The sequence below is a fragment of the Accipiter gentilis genome, chromosome 27 (genome assembly GCF_929443795.1).
Source record: "Accipiter gentilis chromosome 27, bAccGen1.1, whole genome shotgun sequence".
Lineage (NCBI taxonomy): Eukaryota > Metazoa > Chordata > Aves > Accipitriformes > Accipitridae > Astur > Astur gentilis.
The window spans coordinates 3,274,918-3,293,977 of NC_064906.1; the positions used below are offsets into that span (position 1 = coordinate 3,274,918).

The 19,060-nt window shown below is 37.3% G+C and overlaps 1 protein-coding gene across 5 annotated transcripts in view; it reads left to right on the plus strand.

Moving 5' to 3' along the window:
- Nucleotides 1-19,060, plus strand: part of GNAL (G protein subunit alpha L) — a 193,658-nt gene that overhangs the window by 82,050 nt on the left and 92,548 nt on the right. For 3 of the 5 annotated variants that reach the window (XM_049830327.1, XM_049830330.1, XM_049830332.1), the window contains exon 5: nt 9,162-9,212. The exons of the other annotated variants lie outside the window; for them this stretch is intronic. In XM_049830327.1, coding sequence (XP_049686284.1) covers nt 9,162-9,212 — 51 coding nt within the window. The remainder of the gene's footprint in view (nt 1-9,161; nt 9,213-19,060) is intronic. 5 annotated transcript variants of the gene reach the window in all.

Genomic DNA, 19,060 nt, shown 5'->3' on the forward strand with positions numbered 1-19,060 from the left:
CTCAATATTTTTAAGAACCAATTCAAATTTGAAGTATACATAAAAAGTTCACCTTTCCCACATGTATTTACCTTTTTTAGAATATATTTTTGCATAGCTTACAATGTAAAATAATGAATTTCAGTCTGAAAAGGCAATTATTTGAGAAAGTCTTATGAACAGTGCTGTTTATGAATCAAGTGCAGTGTTGCATTCAATATTACATCATCATAGTAACACCAAATTAAATGTTTGCTATCTTATATTGTGAATCTCATTTCTCAGATAGTGGGGTGGTGTTCACACTTTATCCAGTCTGCCTTATTTATTATCACACAACACAGAGACTTTCACTGTGCAACTGGAAAGATATTACCATTTATTATGACTGCTAACTAAAATTACTTCCGTAGTCTCTAAAATTGTTGATGTTTACTGATATTACGTCAAGTTTTGTACCTATGAATACAGATTAGTTGGAGTTTTTTTGAAAGTCAAGCCAGCATCTAGTCAAATACTGTAAATTATTAATAATAAATGTCATTTTCTGTCTTTTTTTGCTAAAATTTTAGCTGAAAACTTCATGTACTTCTAACACACTTTACAAGGATAAAAATATTTTTACATCTAAATTTGGTATTTGATTCAATGGCAACAGGAAGAGTAATAACTTGAATTATCATCTTAAGTAGGAGTGACTGGTTTTCCTCATGGAACCAAAAATGTATTAGGGGATCATTTATGAGCTTTAGAATATTTTTGTTCATCAGGTATTTTTCAGCATATAACCTAATTTTAAATTAAAGAAAGGCAGAAGTGATAGGTTAAAGCCTGTACTATTGTTATCTTTGTACTGGCCACAGGTCTGTGAAGCACGCTGATCTGTTTTAAACTGTGGTTGCTTTGCGGGGGGGTGTGCTGTTTTGTATTCCTTCGCAGTTCATGGCTGCTGTGAGTGTATCTTCCAAAAGTGATTCTGCGATGTGCAGGTGGCAGCAATCCTTCTCCATCCCAGGTGGTAAGATTTGGAAAAACAGCTGAAGGAATAGCACTGGTCACTAGGTTGGTGCCTGACCAAAGCGTAGTGGCTTGGCCAGAATAACAAACTGGTCCTGATTCCCAGTCTTCCTTCAAGGAAGAAACAGGAAAGAAATTTTTGCAATTTTTAGCACTTAGGTTGAGTTGCATTGAAATGTCTACAAGATCCAAATACGAGTTAGTATGTAGTTTTTTAAGACTTAACATGCACTTAAAAACGTTTGCAAGAACTTTGCTTGTTTATTCCCTCTTATAAACCAAACTGAATTATAATGAGAATAAATACAAATATATGCAAAGGGCAATTGCACTCTTAATGAAGACACACTGTCCAATTAGTCCAAGGCTGATGACACTTCAGACTTTTAAAGCGGCAGTTTTGTCATCATTTATAAACTACATTAAAACAGATTTTCCATCACAGCTAGAGAAAAGGTAAACATAGCAGAGTATGTTTCACAATTGTCCTCATTATCAATTAATTCTTTTAATCTCTGAAGCCAAAGATAGCAGGTTGATGTACTGCTTTTGCCATTTTTGAGTGTTCTGTAAAAGTAATGTGTTTACTAGTTGGGGAGAATCTTTTTTTTACTTCAGTGGCCATGATAAATCATCATATGTGTTCATATTGTCACTGAAGCCAGTGGAGACCTATGGAACATAGGATATCACCTACTCAAATAATAGTAGTGTCATTATTTAGAGTTTCAAAGAAGTAAGCATTCATCTGCACAACAGCAAAGAGCTGCATCCCCTTTCTTCAGCACATGATGAGATTTTAGCTTCAGTTTCTGATATGGTGTTGAGCATTGCCAGCTTAGACCTTTGCTTATTGTTTTTCCATCACCTCCATAGCTTCATCCATTGCTTGTACTTAATTGTCAACAGTGGATTATCTTTTTTAATGTCAATATAGTCTGCATCAACAGATGGGATATTTCGTTTGCAGAAGGTAGCAACCTGAGCTGAGGAATAGAGAACAAGCTGAACAGTGTGAACAGAAGACTGTATGTATACCTTGCATATAATGAAGTACGTTGAAAACCAAAAAGTATTATGAACAATTTTTTTCCCATGAGTATCTAGAAGCTCTTCACGATAAATGTAAATAGGACTCTAAAGCAGGTGAAAGGCAAGAACAATGCACGTTTGCAGTTAACTGCTAAAAGTTTCTGTAAAATGTTTATGGTTTTGTTCTGCCAGCTGTTTAATATAATTTGCTATTCTGTAGTTAAAGACATTCAATTCAAGTGTTGTAGTCAAGTTCTAGGACCTTCTCTTTAAAAGGAGTCTGGAGGAGACTAATTTGTACAACGTGGTTTTAAGTTTATATTGTCTTTTACTTTAGAAACTCTTGCAATAATTTCTTGGAACAGAGCTACCTCTGGTTGTAAGCATGCCAGCTGTCACTTGAGGCATGCAGATTACGGTTTCTTGCTTTAAATCAGTAGATTAATTTTGGTTGGTTTAAAGTGCACTCTTGTAATTAATCTACTAGTATTTGTTTTAAAAGCCTGTGCTGGATGTTTTGAAAGGATATTTATCCTTAGGCAAGAAGAATATTGGAATTTTTCTCTGTTATGTCGACGTTAGAGATGAACTTTGCCTTTTAGATCTTTTAAAAGTAAACGTTTTCTGACACTTCTGCCAGTTCATTCCATCTGAGTTTTCTTATTGCTGTCAGTAGAACTTAAACATATTTTAATGCAAATAATTATCCCACTGTTTTGAACTGTGAAATTGTTTAGCAAGATAAAATAGGCTAAAGATATGCAAGCCCTCTTATCTCTGTTAATTTGGTGAATGCTTTTTGATCACGTCCACCCTCACTTCCATAGGATGTTAAGTGACAGAACTGTGCAGATCATTCTTTTCTTAACATACACCCACATACTTTCTTTCATAGGAGCTAAATAATATCAAATTTAAGAACTGTCAGGTAGGAAAACAAGAAAAGGCGAAGAACGGTTAAGTAAAATAGGGGAAAGTGTATCCTCACTTCTCTCTGTACAGATAACTAACTACCCCTTGCCTTGCAGACCTGCAGCTGACCACGAATAGCAGCAGGACCTGGTTGTCGGTCAGCTCCAGAGTGCCTTTGGTGCAGGCTATGTGCCTTGAGGAGTTCCCAACCCCAGGCAAAAAGAAAAGGTGGAGGAGAAATGTAAATTAAAAAAACCTATGCAACAAATATATGGTCACTTCTATTTTGTCATTGGATAGAGGAAGAGGTCAGGTATCTCCAGTTGCTGCTGAAACCATGTCATTAATTATTAGATTCCCAGCAGGTATCACAGAAGAATGAGGCTTCATGGCAGGATCTGTAGCCTTAAATGTTTGCATGAGAATATTCTTTCTGGCAGGCAAGTGTCCTGTAACTTGAACTTTAGCTTCTCCTTTCTTCTCAGGATGTCAGTGTTGCCTGTTCCTTTTGGGAAGAGCAGACTTGCTTATTTAGGATAACATACTTTTAATTGAACAGTAGATCTTTTATTTGTCCACCCCTAGAATTACCATTTTGAATTGTTGTTATCTGCTGAATTTCTGTTGTGATTTGAACAACAGCAAACTAAACATGCTAACTGACTAACAGCAGTGTGGGTATATTATGAACCAAAAGAATAATTAGTCAGGGAATACATAAGTCAGGAATCATAATGGTATGGATTAAAAATCACATCAGTAGAGGAAGATGGCTCTTGATGTTTCTGAGAGCCAGCCATTCAAACTGCAGAGGATTTTCACTGTATTTTGAAGAAGTAGGGATTAAATTTGGTCCTTGGGCTTCAGTTCTATAGACCAGGTTTTGATTCTTCTCACTGATGAATGAAAGCCTGGCAAGAAGTATAGTGTTCCTTAAATACAGAAGTCATCCTAAACAACTATATTCCCTAGGGTCTAGTCTTGCAAAGGCTTAAACATGTGGATATATGTGGACCTAAATGCACTGCTAATGCACTGTTACCACAGCATTCATGCAGCTGAGCTTCCGGTTATGCAGTGATATATTAATATCAAAATCACAAATACTTTCAGTTGAAAAACAAAACAAGCAAATCATTTCTCCCTGTTAAATTTATATTTTGGAGGTCGTTGAGCACTTTTATGGATTTTCTTGGGGGTGGGAAAAGTTGTGTAGGTTAGAGATTGGCACAGAATTTGAAATAAGCAAAATCTTCTTCAGATAAGTGACAGTTCTCTGGATGCTATTAAGCTGTGAACAGTAGGTCTTTTCAATAATCACTGTGATTCATTTTCATATTGTGGGGTTTTTTTAATAATAATATCTTTAAAAGGCTTGCTGAACAGTAGGCTGCACCAGCATAACTTTCTGTGCAGAAGGTTTCATGCACAGAGTCTTAGGTAATTTACCTTAAATTGATTTGCACAGCTCAATAAAACCACAAGAAAACTGTACCAGCTCAGATCACGGGGTTCATTTAGCACCAGATCTCATCTCTGACCATGGCTGGTAGTGAAACTGGAAAAATAGTTTAAGAATGGGGCCAGCACATAGTAATGTTTCCCACATTGATTGTCCTAGTCTCCACAGATTTATGGCTTAGGTATTTTTTGACTGGGAGTGGTTTTTCTGTATTTAATAACTTCAGTGGATTTTTTCTTCCAGGAATTCCCAACCCCCCCCCCCCCCCCGCCCGCTTCAACCTGTGTGAACTTTCAGTTATGGCAGTGAGTTCTGGAGTTTAAGTATGTATTGTATGAGGAAGTACCACTTAATTGATTTCCCTCCCCCTGTCCCCCCAGGTCTGCTACCCGCTGGTCTTCCCTAGTTTGTCTATTAGAAACATTTTATCTTTTCCACATTGCCTTTCTTATTGCATCATATCCCTCCAAATATTTATCTTTTTGCTTAAAGAATCTATTTAGCTGGTTCTCTCACAGGGCTGTTTCCATGTCTTTGTTCATTCTTGTTGCCCTTCTATGTATCCTCTAGTTTTACTAGACCCTGTCTGCAATGAGACACAAGAACTGCACACAGTATTCAAGGTGTAGGTACATTGCAGATTTATACAGTAGCGTTCTGTTCTCTTTCATTCTCTAGTCTTTTTCTAATAATTCCTAACATTGTTTGCTTTTTTTTGGATACTGAGTTCATATCTTTATAGAGTTATAGTAGATTATTTTCTAATTCCAAGAGAACTTGAACGCAGTTGCTGTTAAGAGGAATATGTGTGAATGTCTCTGTACATCTCTAATGTTGATTAGCAGAGCCCAATGGGTACTATTAGTGATAGTTACCCTTATTTTTCTCTGGTATTTTCAGATCTGTCATATATTTTGACTAGTTTGTTCAAAAAATCCATTGCATTCAATTTTTTATTCTTTCATGTGTAATGACTGTCTTCTCATTTGCTATGCTGCCATGTATCCCTTATGAAAAATCATTTTTTAATTTATCTACCATGACTAGTATTTTCTTCTGTGCAGAAGGCGAACACACGTTATTTTTGTTCTTAAAATGGAAAAGAAATTGGTCTTCAGCCTGATTTTGGAGAGGCAATGTTTATGGTACCACGAAGGACATTTGTGCTTTCAAATCTGCTCATAGTTCCTTAATCATTCGTTACGGTTTGCCCAATTTAGCAGAAAAGACGACCATTGTTTGGAGAGAAATAAAATGTTTAAAAATACCAAAATGCCACTTTTTTTTTTCCTCGCAGTTCCTAATGTTGTGTGTCACTAAGAGAAAATGTTTTGAACTTTTTGATCTCCCTTGGGGAAACGCTGCAAGTAGCTGAATTTTGTTATTTTTATGTCAATTTAGGTCTTACATGATTCAGCACTTGTGGTTTGTGGGAAAAGGAGTTGTAGATTATGATTAAAGGAGCAAAAATAGTAAGGAGTGGCTACTAGAGAAGGCATCTCTTTACTGTTAAAATATTTTTTCAATTGGCTTTTCGTCATTTTTAAAGCTCTACCTCTGTTCCTCATATTTTCTCTATCAGTTGTGACTAGTACACTTCAAAGAGAATAGTTCAATTCTGTTTCACTTTTCAGCTTTTTTTAACAGTACAAAGAATTAAGAACAAGTTGCTATAGGGTCTTGATAATACTAAATCTGTACATTCAAGTCTGTCAGACATGGTTGTCTCCAACAGGCCAACCAGTCATCCCCTTCTGGCAGCCTCTCAGGAATAAACAGAAAGTCTTTAGGGAAGGGAATGGAAGAGGATACAGGATGCAAAAAACCTGCTTGTAGTGCAGTAAAAATTCTTTGGTGTAGTAATGGACGACAAACGAGTTAGCTTATTCTGGGATGCATTAACAAGGCTGTTGTACAAAAAGACATGAAGTAATTATGCCATTCTGTTTGGCACTGGTGAGTCCCTAGCTGGGGTATCGTGTCTAGTTTGGGGAACTGCACTTAAAAAGAGTACACAAATGGAGTCCAGAGGAGACCATCAAGAGTAAAAGGAGGCAAAGAAAACTGGGTATGTTTACTCTTGAAAAGAGAACACTCCAAGTTGAAGGGGAAAGGGAGCTGAATATAATTTTTAGTAATTAAAATGCTGTAATTGCATATTCTTGTGTCTGTCTTTTCAGAGGGAGGAAATTAACCTGAGGAGAGGAGAAAATTCCTCTCTTCTGTGTTGTATGGTATTCCACATGTTTGGGATACTCTACAAGAGTGAGTTTAAGGACCACAGTCTCGCAGATATGCTGAGATATGACTGCCCAGTTTCAGGTATTTAAGGCTGTATTTTCAGTGACATGAATCACCTCATGCTCAAGTTAAAAACTTCTGAAAATCTGGAAAACTTTGGAAGATAGGAGGTTCTGTCAGTTGGACTTTGTTGAAAGCCCCTGGGACTTCTTTTCCAAAGCTAAACCTTCTGTAATCATGTCTTGAATTAATCTAGAGACTTCATTAGTTATCTACGTGACTTGTCACGGCCTTGTTGTGTAAACGGATGTGATAATTTCTCCCAAATATTGCACGTTCTTCCAGGGTAATATTCAGACAGAGTAGCAGGCTTTAATACAGAGTATGCAAAACTATCTTGTATTGATTGTTTTAAATCTAAATCCTGGCAAGATGCAGACGATTCTGTTCATCTGGTGGAGAATTATCCACATCTCCTAATTGGATGGGGCCTAACATTTTCTTTCCTAAAAGCAGAAAAAAATGTCTGGGGGAAGTAATGCTGTCAGGAGTATTATCTCTAAAGGTTCAACAGAGCAAAGAGCCTGCATTCAGGTACTTTCAATTAAAAGCAGCAAGCAGGAGTTTTTGTTTTCATAATTGTGTACACTGACGTACATATATGCATTTAAGTATAATACTTTTCCTATTTCTGTACAAGGTTCTCATCTATTCAAGAGCTCAGACATCTGGTGGCTAACAGTGGGGTGGAAAATCCAGTTCATAGGCTGTTAGCTGTAGGCCTTCAAGCACATGGAAGTGAAAAGAGGTTTTGGAGAAAGAAACAAGTTTATCTTAAGTTTGTGGCATTAGAGGGAAAGTTCTCTTGGTGAAGGGTGGCAGGTGAGTAGCTTTGAAGTGTTGGTGACGGCTCCCAGCTATTGCAGCAAGGAAGTACGCGTGTGAGTCCTGTGGCAAGTGCCATCACTTGGCAGTCTGCAGGCTTTTTGGAGATGTGTGTTGTGCATTCGTTTTCATAAGAGGGGCTTGAGAGGAGAGTTCTGGCGAAGCTGGTGATTTTGCTAGTGAGAGTTTAAAGAACTACGGACACAGATCACAGGAAATCAGGTTTCGTTAGTTCTCTTGCTCATGACAGCAAATTCTGTAGAAAGGAGAAGCAACTCCCATTTCATTTTCCCATTAGGTGTAGTCCCTGCTTTCCTGATGGAGTGGATTTAAGGGGAAATAACGCTGAAGGGCATCTTGCAACATTGTTGACTTAAAGCATGATCACATTGAAAGGCACATCTTTCTTTTTTTTAGTTCTGTAATCCTTAGGAGCGGTGCCCTTATGATATTAAAAGTACAGCCAAATGTCATGCTAATACCATTCCTGATCCATGCTTACATGATAGGTAAGATAGCAACATACCTAAATTTGAGAGTTTTGAATCCTGGGGAAATACAGAGATTAAAAGTATGCAGTAAAAGTTGTCTTTTCATTTCCCTTTTCCCTTTCCGAAATGCAAGCAACAACAAAAAAATCCTTGCAAATAGTATAATTAGGTGGTTATTTTTTTGTAGGAACATACTGCTTTGCGTGCTTCCAGACACCAAGAGGGAAATTTAAAACAAAATGTTTGTTAATCAGTTTATGAAGGGCTGCTCTATGGAATTTGAGGATGTAATCAGGAGAAAATCCTGACTCGTAACAGTCAGCTTGACTGCTAGGGGAATTCCAGGCATTTGCTTCTAGCAAGAGAGCTCCTTTGCTCTGAGCACTCTTTGTTTGCTGTACTTATGGACTAGCAGAGTTGGATCAGTGCATACTGTTTCAGGGCAAGTTTTTCCAGTGTTGTTAAGGGTGGGTTCTTGTTGGGACCTGATGAGTGGGTTTCAAAACTGGAGGGCATTTTACTGGCTGACTGACATTCTAATTCATTTACTTTTTTTGAGATACTTATGCACATATGAAAGCTTTTTCTTCTCCCTACATCAATTATTTTTCTTCCCCAGTTTTATATTTTAAGCAAGTCATCAGTCTTTGAATCATATTGCTGCTCTGAAAATGCATGCTAAGGAGTGCTTACTGTGTAGTTTCATGTGCATTTGTTCCAGCGGTGCTGCCAGGCTAAGCCATCATCCTGCTTTTCCTCCAGCCTTCCCCTGTCAACTACCCACTCCGCTTTCCCATTGTTGTGCCTGCACTGTGCCCTCAGCTGTGTCCTGGTAAAGCTGTTTGTTTGGCCTGACCAAATGAAGTGGAGGGAGAGGTCACTTTTAGTGCATATCATTTCCATGGTTTTAACTGAGGGCGGGTGATAGAAAATGGGGAAGAAGGTGGAGATGGGAACAAGGGGTAGGATGTAATGGGAAGGTGATGGCTATCTAAACAAGCCATCTTACTTCCTCCACCTCTGTATCTACAGTCACAGATTATGGTGAGACCAAAAGCCACTGGAAATCTGTGTGTTAGAAGAAACTTGGTGCATTGTGGTGGTTTTGCTTCTTCTGATGTGAAGTCTGACATTTCTTTCAGAGGTTAGGTGGTGTAAGAACAGGTCTGTCTTGCTCACCCTTGCCTTTCTGGGTAAGTAAACACAGCTATGTTCACTGCAGTTATTTCCAAACTTAACTTTGTGGACTGGAACTTTAATGTTTAGTTTGATGCGTTTCAAAAGCAATCGTCTCACATGAACTCCACTATACAAAAGACTTCATAGCTGTTTGAGTCTCATGTGACAAGAACTCTTCTCTCTTGTCTTTGTTGCATAACTGCAAGCCACTTCTGCTCTATTACTGTATTATCTTTGCTGAAAACATGATACATAGATATGCAAAAATCCCGTGAGTGGTCATTTGCCCACAAAAGACATTGTGGGTGAGGATGCCTATGGGTATATATGTTTATATTCTGTTTACATGTTCCCATGGTATTAGGTGAGCCAGCATAATAGTGTTCATGTGGAGGTAAAGTAAGAATGGAGCATTGTTCCAGTGCATGCCATGTCAGCAACATTATGTAGAATTGAAGCTATTTTATAAAGTTTGCATGACCTTCAGGGGAGATGGGATGAGTTCACAAAACAGAAGACAACTGAGTGCTCCTGAGTATGTAGAAACCCTGTTTGGCTCAATTTCTTGAGAAGAAGTCTTTGAAGACTGTTTGGAGAGAAGTGTTGTTATATATGCTTGTCCTGTCCTTGCTCATCTCTTGTTGGGCATCCACTGTTGGAAAAAGAATAGTGGGATAGAAAGACCTCTGGGGTTAACCCTGCAGAAGCCTTCTTAATTTAAGGTTTAAGAAATCATTTCCAGAAGGGATTACTTTCCAACATATCCCAATCAGCACTATGCTGATTGGTTTTTAAATAGATTAACTAAAAAGAAAAAAAAAGAATCATAGCTGTTGTTCAGGTGAAAGTTTTGCCTTATGTGCCAGTAAGATTCCCATTAGCCATTTTTTAAGTTTTCCAGACACACCATCACAAGTGTGAGAGAGCACATTGCCCTTTGTGCCAGAATGCATGATGGGTTTCTTTCTGTAAGCTAGGAGAGGCTTCTACAAAAAGAGAATCATCAACTCATTTCTACCAGCCTGTCCTTGTGTAAGCTATTATCTGATAATGTGAGAGAGTCTATGGCTGGCTGGAGGGGAACTTGCTCTCAGTAGGACTTTCAAAAAGAGTAAGGCCATTTTACACATACTCAGCAATGAAACTCCTGAAGTTTCACAAGCTGTGAGGTGCTATTGGAGAGGCACACTTGTGTCTAATGTATACATTTAAAAAGTCTGAGGGTCAGTTCAAAATTTAGTTAAGCTAAATTGTGTTGTTCAGGAGATGAATAAAGAGCAAATATTATGTGCTCTAATGTTTTGTCTTCATAAAGTCCAGTGAAGCTTTTCAGTTTGAACTTTTCAACTCCTGCTAAAAATGTTAAAATACAACCTCTAGTATCTGTGCCTGTATTAGCTCAAGCACTAAATGATCTCATATCTCTTCTCATGGATGAAAAAATGAGAGGAAAAAGTAAAACCTCCTTCACGTTTCAAACTGGATTTATGTAACCTGAAAAAATGGAAAGAGGATATATCCATCTTTACAAAAATACAGACACCATCTTAGCTGAATATTTGAATAATGAGTCCTGTATGGAGGCAAGCTGAATGCTTCTCTGCATCTGGAGTATTCATAATTTGTTAAATTGTATTACTGCTATTCTTTACCTTAGTTTCCATGTTCACTTCTCTACAATCTGAATGCTCTGTTACCACAAGGAAGACATCCCAGTGATGTTTCCTGAGCATGTAAAGAGACACGGGAAAAGGAAGTTCACCTTTTTTTTTTTTTTTTTTTTTATGTGAAGTAAAATATTGGCATGAACATGTCTGTCACCAGGTTTGTTAAAACAAAAAATTCAAGCATCTTTAGACTAGAATAAAATTACCCTCCATCTGTGTTTAAACACAAATTATCTGAAATATAAATACACAAAAATGTGTCAAAATTGGTACAATGATATATCAATAGGAGCCAATATTGGCATTCTTCAAAATAAGTACCTAAAAAAGAAGAATTCACATTTAACTCAAAATTAAAGGTTTAATTGAAGCAGGTTTTGTTATGATTTTTATTTTTTAAGATCAGAATAAATTTCCAAGAAGGTTTGCAAAGTGGTAGATAGAAAAGGTGATTTAAAGCCAGCCAACTTAGAATTAACTTCTGCAGCCAACTAGAACTGAAAATTAACAGTAAGAGAGGCAGAGAAATAACTAGTTTGTTTTCCCATATACGTGAATGGGTGTCAAAAATATGTCAAGAACAAACAGAATAAAACTTAAGAACTGAATCATTAGGAACAATTTTAAATTTTCTTAAAATGTAGACATTTTTACAGATAAAGTTTTGGTGCATTGGAGAGCTTCTCTACCTTAAACTTGTGACTCTTCACTTTACAAGCAGAGAATGTTCAAGGGATGTAACACAACTCTTTTGCACCAATTGCAAAAAACCAGAGTACTTGTTTGGGGTTTAATGGATTTATTCTGATTTACCAAGACCTTTCTACCTTGTTTGCATCTGTAAAGTGCTGACTCTAAAAATAGTATTTGACCAGTAGAGCAAAAGTATAGTAACACCTCAGTATTAAACCAGTTTTTGAGAATGCTGTTTATTATAGCACTCGTCGTATTTACAGGGTCATTTATCATCTGGAAGAAGTGGCAAAAATTTCAGTATCGATACCTGTTTAACCACAGGTATTATGTAGGAAATTTTTTTCATAGATACACATAATCAGCACTGCATACTAGAATAATTCATCAGGATATGTCCTTCTTTATTAGCGCTTTCCACAGTGTCAGTGAGACATCCCTTCTCTGCTTTCCCAGCTCTCCATGGCCATGCTAGATCCTCTCTCCGCCTGCCCAGGGACATCTGCTGTGGGATGGTTGAGGCAAAGGAAGGGGGACGCTGAAGAAGGCACCCTGATATCTCCCTGGGTTTCCTCTTCTTTCCTTCCTGTCCTTGGTTTGTGCTTTCCTTCCCTGGGGGGACCTGGGCAGGAGACTCCCCCAAAGGTGTCTTCTCAGCAGAAGGACTCTCGGTTGGGTATGGCTTGGCTGTTTCTGCTTCATGCCACCTGGGGAGACATCACGAGAGGTCGAGTTATATTTTTACCTGGCACAAGCTCTGTGATGTGAAAATTGAACTTTTGCCCTGTACGTATGTGATGCTGTCCTGTTGAATTGTTTTCTGTCTAAAGTACATATTTCTCAGTGTGGAACATTTTTAGCTAATCAAAAAACACTGAATAAATACACTTGGATAAAAGGAAGCATGTTGGTAATACAAACTGTATGTCAGATGTACAAAGTAAGAACAAATAACTACTGATGCTTACAAAAATCCTTTTATACAGGTTACGTGAAAGCAAATCTCTTGGAGAACACGTTCACTAAAAAATAGGAGATTGTGATTAATTCTTTAAACCATTTAAATATAGCTTTAAAATCATATCTCCAGTCTGGGCTGCTAAGATTTTAGTGTCTTCCTCTAAGGTTGAGATTTAATTAAAGGTCAGTGTCACACACGTTTCCACAACACATAGTAAAACCCTGGAATGAAATGAGCCTCACTTGAACATTTGATTAGACAAGATAATGTATTTCCCCCTGGAGTAGTTTGTTATTCAAAACAAGCTCTTTAGGGAAGGAAGTTCACATCAGTTGGTAACTGTTCCTCTGGATACCAAAGAACTTTGTACAGTGTGCGCTACAGTAAATTGCACTGCAGGTCATTTAGGAGCTGGAAGTATGGCCCGTGTCTATGTAAAAGTATCAAAATGTATTTATTTCAAAAAAAAAAAAAAAAAAAAAAAAAAAAGAGCCTAATAGCAGACAAACAGGAGGCAGTGATACTAGAAAAAAATAACACCCAATTTTACATAGCCAGTAGCCAGTTATGCTTTCAGCTAGTCAAGAAATAACACTCTTGTAGTAGATGAATTTTATAAATGCAGTTTTACACTTTGTGTGTCCAAAAGAAAACAGTAAAATAAGTTTGCTATGAACTCATGCCCTTAAATGTAACATGGAACTGAATAACTTCTGGCTTTAACTTTCCTGTAAATGCAGTTGTAGACTTCAAAATTATTAGGTATTCTGTTCTGTAGATTAGATAGCGCTTTTTTTCTGTCATTTCCCTATTTTGACCCTTGTGGTCTTCACTTGCCAAGTATCTTGAAAATTTTAGTGATTGGTAGCAAGTGGTGGTAACACTAAGTTCATTAGGCTCAAATAAATTTTAACTTTTGACTATTTCTGATTATCTGTATGAATTGACTTTGGAGGGTAAACTGGAAATGAATGTTGTATTCTGGACTCTTGAAATGAACACCTAAAACAAAGACTTGTTTTCATGGGATGGGAGCATTCCCTCAAGTTAATAAATGTTTGCTGCCATGAAAGCACTTTTAAAACATTTTTCAGTATAGCAGTAAGTCTAGTATATCTCTGGTGGGTACTTCAGTTTAGAAATTCAATTTAAATCTAATTTTGACTTCATCTTGGACTGCCACGTTGTTTATGTCTTTGAGTACAGAAGTCTCTGTTAAATAGCCTGCCCAAAGAGCTATTGTGTTCCGAGGCCGCTGAAGCTGCTAACAAAGCTGTGGTTTGTATCTTCAAATTGTTATATGGAATTATTATGGTGATGGTCATCATAAAAGTTTCTTGCTTTTGGGGGAAGGTTTCTGCAAGTTTTACATAGTATATATTATATAATATTATTATAATCTAGAATATTAAAGAGTTACTCAGTATTGCTATATATGTATATTATACAAATGAGCTAACATAAATTTATTTTGCCACCCTTGGTATATAGTACCAGCATCCAAGCTACAGTTTGAGTCAGTAAATAATCCCCAATTGGAAAAAGAGGCATATTTTGGCAGTCAGCGCTGATACCTTGTGCAATTCCAGCAAGCAGCCTAATCTTGTTTCCTCCATTCCTTCTCCTGTTTTTCTTCTTAGCTAAAGCAGAATGGGGAATATGCCTGGCATAATGCACTTTCAGATCTTCGCCAGGAGCTCCAAGTGTTATTCTCAGTCCTGTAAATTACAATTTGTTCCATAAGTAACGGAACTAATAACTTCTGGTTGCCTATGGATGTATTGTAGATGCCCAGCCTACTTCTCCAGTGACGATAAATAGCCCTTTTTTCCTTCAGGCCTCCTATTGCTTGATTTTCCTCAGAGTAGTCCTGGTCCCCTTCCAGCTGGGCAACAGGCATGTATAGAAGTGGATCTAGTGTCATCTTTTTTGTTAATGTACCTCTTTGCTCTTTTCAACAACTTGTAAGATGTTTGTATTGACTAGTTATGCTTTCATTTCAGTCCTTTCATTTTTTTGTACGGACTTTTCTGCCAGCCTGCTTCAGTCAAGCATAACACACCTTGATTTCTGTCCTTCTGATTGTGCACAGTGTGCAATACTGATTTTCAGAAGTATATGCAAATTCAAATTTTGCATGGCTAGTGTGTGGAGGAATAGTTTATAGAAATAGTTTGTAACTATTTTTTAGCCCAGGAAGATAATATCCCAAAGCATACTGTGAAAGATACTTTATATCCTGTACTTTATGCAAAGATCCTGTCTTAAAACTGCAGTGTCTTCAACATAAAGAGTATGATTTGCTGGAGAACAGCATATGGTTTGGGGCTGGTGTGTAGCATGACCAGTGCCAGTGAGATTTAGAGTGACTGTCTCTATTCTAAGGACTCATCAATGGTAAAACCACCTTTAGAATACAGTCAATAAAGAAAATAACAACTTTTAAAATAGAAAAATTATACCATTTTTAACTAGTTTTACAAATTTATGAATTACTTTGTTTTAGTTGGGTGTCCCTTTTAAACGTATATTAAAAACTGAAAGGATGTAGAACATGTAGCAACTTCCACTACATTTCCAGGTTTATGATTTTAACTACATATCATTAAGTCCACAGTAAGGTAGTTGTTGACACATACATCCACATAAAATATTCAGTTGACGTGTGTGCTGCTAGTTAGAAGTGTTCGGTGTCCCTTTTTCTTGTGATTCATAAAATGAATGTAACAAGGAAAGAGGATAGCTGTTGTGGAAAGTTGTTACTACAAAATAAGAAAAACATGAGATCTAATGCTGTGTTAAAACAAAAATAACCTTCAGTAGCTGTTCTAAATTAGGCAGAGCTTAATGGCTAAACAGACATGCTTCAAGTTATTATTTGAAAAATTATTCAGCTGAGGTGCAATTCATCCATTCACGTCTTTTAGTTGGAAGGCTGGCTCTTCTGAAGCTGGTGACAAAACTGCCAGTGACTTTAGTGGCACCAAGAGCCAATCAATATACTCCAACGTACCAGAGCTCCATTTTCATCCAAGAAAAGATACACTGTCATAGATCTGTTCCATATAGTATGAATTGATCGTTGTCCCGCGCTGTCCAAAATGATTGTGGGTGGTACAGAATACAGGGCTGCATACCTGTCATTTTCATGCTATGCTATTAAAAGTAGGGGAAAGTTGTTGCTGGAGGGGAATTTATAGAAAGAGAGTTCCTGACAGTAGGAGCGCTTTAAAACTTCCATCCTGCATGGAACTGATGGTTTGATATTTTTAGTATATTGAACAGTCTTTAAACACTTGTTTTGGTGCCTGGATACTACATTAGTACCTTTTTTTTTTTCCTTTTTTCATCTTGTAGTATTAGATCACTCTCTTGTATGTGAAAGTAAATACAAATATACGTGTAATATGATATTGCTGAGGTTCAGTGAATTACAACAGAGCTCTGCTTTTCCTTACTGCAGATAAGACATGAGCAGTGTAGTGCTTTTCAGATTACTGAACGCTTAATGAATTTCAAGATGAGATTATTCAGTTCATAGCTAGATATTTTGAAGGTATGCCTTCTTCAAACCTGACAGCTCTTCATTAAAAGCTGCAGGTATAATTTCAATTTTCATACATAGTCTTAAGTTTCATATGGGCAAACCTTAGTCTAAAAATGTTCAATGTAGATACAAAAGTGAAAAGATTTATTAAAAATGTGAGAAAATCTGAAGATAACAGCTAAGAGTCTTTGTTTATTCAATACTGTTACTAACTTAACCAAAATCCCATTAATATTTGCAGTAGTTTAGTTTTTCAAGGTGGACGCTGAAATTTCAACTGAACTAAGAGATGGGAAATGGAAAAGTATGCTTTTTATATGTCTGGGCCTTTATACTGTATCAACAGTAAGTGATAATGATTTGTAGTATTATTTTTTTATGGTACAGAATTATTTCACAAAATGTGGAGATGGATTTACACATCCAGCCAGTCAACAAAAATCCATGGCACTAGACTTAGTTTAGCAGAGTTGAAAATAGATAGGTTGAAAGACTGTCATCTTCCTTAATATCTTACTGTAATGTATAAAAAAATACATTAGGATAAACGGACTTTAAAATGTGAGTTTTAAAAGTCCTTCGGAAAAAGGATATAAGCAAGCAGGTGGCTTAAAAAAAATTTACCTGTCCCTGCTAGCCTCTTAATGATGTTCCTTCTAGCTCATAGTCTTTTTTTCAGTCCACTGAGTGAATAAGGGACTTTCCCCCTTCCTGTTCCCCTGTCAGCAGGGTTGGTTTAACTGTAAAGCTGCCTAAATAGTTTGTAAGTCTATCTTGCCACACTTTATTAACCTATGCATAAGATTGCAGGGGTTCAAAATATCATAAAATACATAGTGTCATGCAGGCTCAGGCAGTAGTATGGTGGCAAGTACAAGAAAACAGATTCCATTTTATAAATTTGTATAGTTCTCATCTAGAAATGTGTTCCGAACAGTATTCCTTATTTTTATTTTGGAAGTCTAGTGCTGACTTTCCAGGATTCAGTTTAGCTGCTACGGCCTCTGACTATTTTTATTCCACTTCCTAAGAAAAGTGGATATTAACAGAAGCGTTTTTCCAATCCACACATTGTCTGGAAAATCTTACATACTACATAAAAGTTAATCTACTTACCTGAAGACCCAACTTCTTCCTGAAATATCTTGGATCTCTTCCAGCATCAGCAAAGAAAGGTCGTAGTTCGGAACTATCATATACAGGAGCATTGTTGAAAAAATAACTTGGTTTTTAAATTTAAACTTCATTGTTACGTGTTTATTTATTGACCCATGTATCTGTGAAGAGAAGTGCATTTCTTCCTTCCTCTCTCTCTTCCTCTCCCTCCCCACCAAGGGAGGTCCCGTCCTCCTGCTACCTTTCTTCCTCTTGCTTGCTCCCCCATTAAAAATAGAGCTTCTCCATTATCATTTTCCTGAACAGCCCAGCTCTGGTGCGCTCGGTCACAAGTTTCACTTTCCACTTTTGCCAGCATCCCTACAGATTTCTTTGTCCTATATAGCACTTCCCCAATGAGACACCAGATGACTTAAGGAGATTAGACAAGGGTGACCAGTTCTTTGAGAAGAAAGTGGGAGGCGTCTGGGCTCCCTTTGTGTGGGAATCCTCCTGGTAGGCAGAAGCTCTCTCCTTGCACTCTGTTACCACCTATGGGAGAATCCAACAAAACTCCTTCAATAGGAATAGCAGGTTTTTGCCTGCAGCAGCAGTTTTCTTTTTGACTTGAACTAGGATCCAGATTAGTGGTAGTTTTTAGTCATCTGGAGATTTTCTCAAAGAGCTACTGTTCGTCAGTGGGATTTTTTTTTCTTATTCCCCCTTAGGGGTGATTTTGCATTACCTCCATGGCAAATTGTCTATGGAGTTTGGAGAAAAGAAAGCAAATATAGCAATATATCAAGACAGCCCACCTACAAGGACTGCTATCAATCAGAAAGTCTGTGGTCTTCTGAACAGAGTAGATTGGTGGGTGAAGAGAATCAACATGCCTTGTGAGTATTGATCTGGTTACTCAATTGCCCCTATCCCCTACAGATGATGAGTTTTAAAGGTTCAGCAAGAGGGTACCAAGTTCAGAACTTGGGAGTATTTTAGATTATCCTTTTGTCAGCTCAGTTATGGTAGTGAGCATTAGGCTGGCTGTGTGGAAGGTCCTGTAAGGCATATAGATCTTCCTTTCTCCTGACTGATGTGCATTTTCTTCTAAAGGAAAAAAAAAAAGACCTCTTTATTTTAGAAATGTCACAGTTAAGAAAACTGTCCAGCTTGTTTCAAAATTCTTTGGAAAACTTTTGTCTTAACCACAAATTATGTACTACCACTGTTGAGACTGGTATAATTTTATTTTTTTTTAATAGAGATAGAAAACTCAGGTTCAAAATAATATTCCAACAGTTAACTCTGAGGTGATTACTGATATCCTAAAATAGTCATAAATTATGATTCTTATTGAAGTATCTCAGAATTTCCTAGAGATGATGGTAGGGTTTTTTTCTAATTTGTATATAGGGAAACTGAGCCACCAGAGGTCACAGAGAATAGTTGGCAGAGCCAGAAATAGACCTCAGGCTTTTCTACTTTCAGCTCAATGTTCTTGTCACTGGATACCACCAGATGGTCTCCAGATTATTCAGTAAATAAGCCTCTGCATCCTCCATAAATATTCCACCAAAGCCAACTGGCTGTGTCTCACGCTTGCTAGTTCCCAGTCTGTGAGAATGGCTGACTTGGCAGGTAACGCTGTAGCTGGCCCCATTGAGCAATCCTCTGTTCTGCAGGTTCACTGGTTTTACCAGGCAGAACAATCTCTTCTGTACCCCTGTTTTTTAGCAATTCTCTGCATCATAAGGAACTTTTTTTTTTTTTTTTCTTAGCGTAAAACTTTTCTGTGTATGCTTGAGGCAAACAATCCGATTTAAAGAAAAAACCCAAAACCTCTTCTGATAACTGCCTGCCTGCAGATCTCTGAAAAGTGCCTAAAGAAATATTTCACCT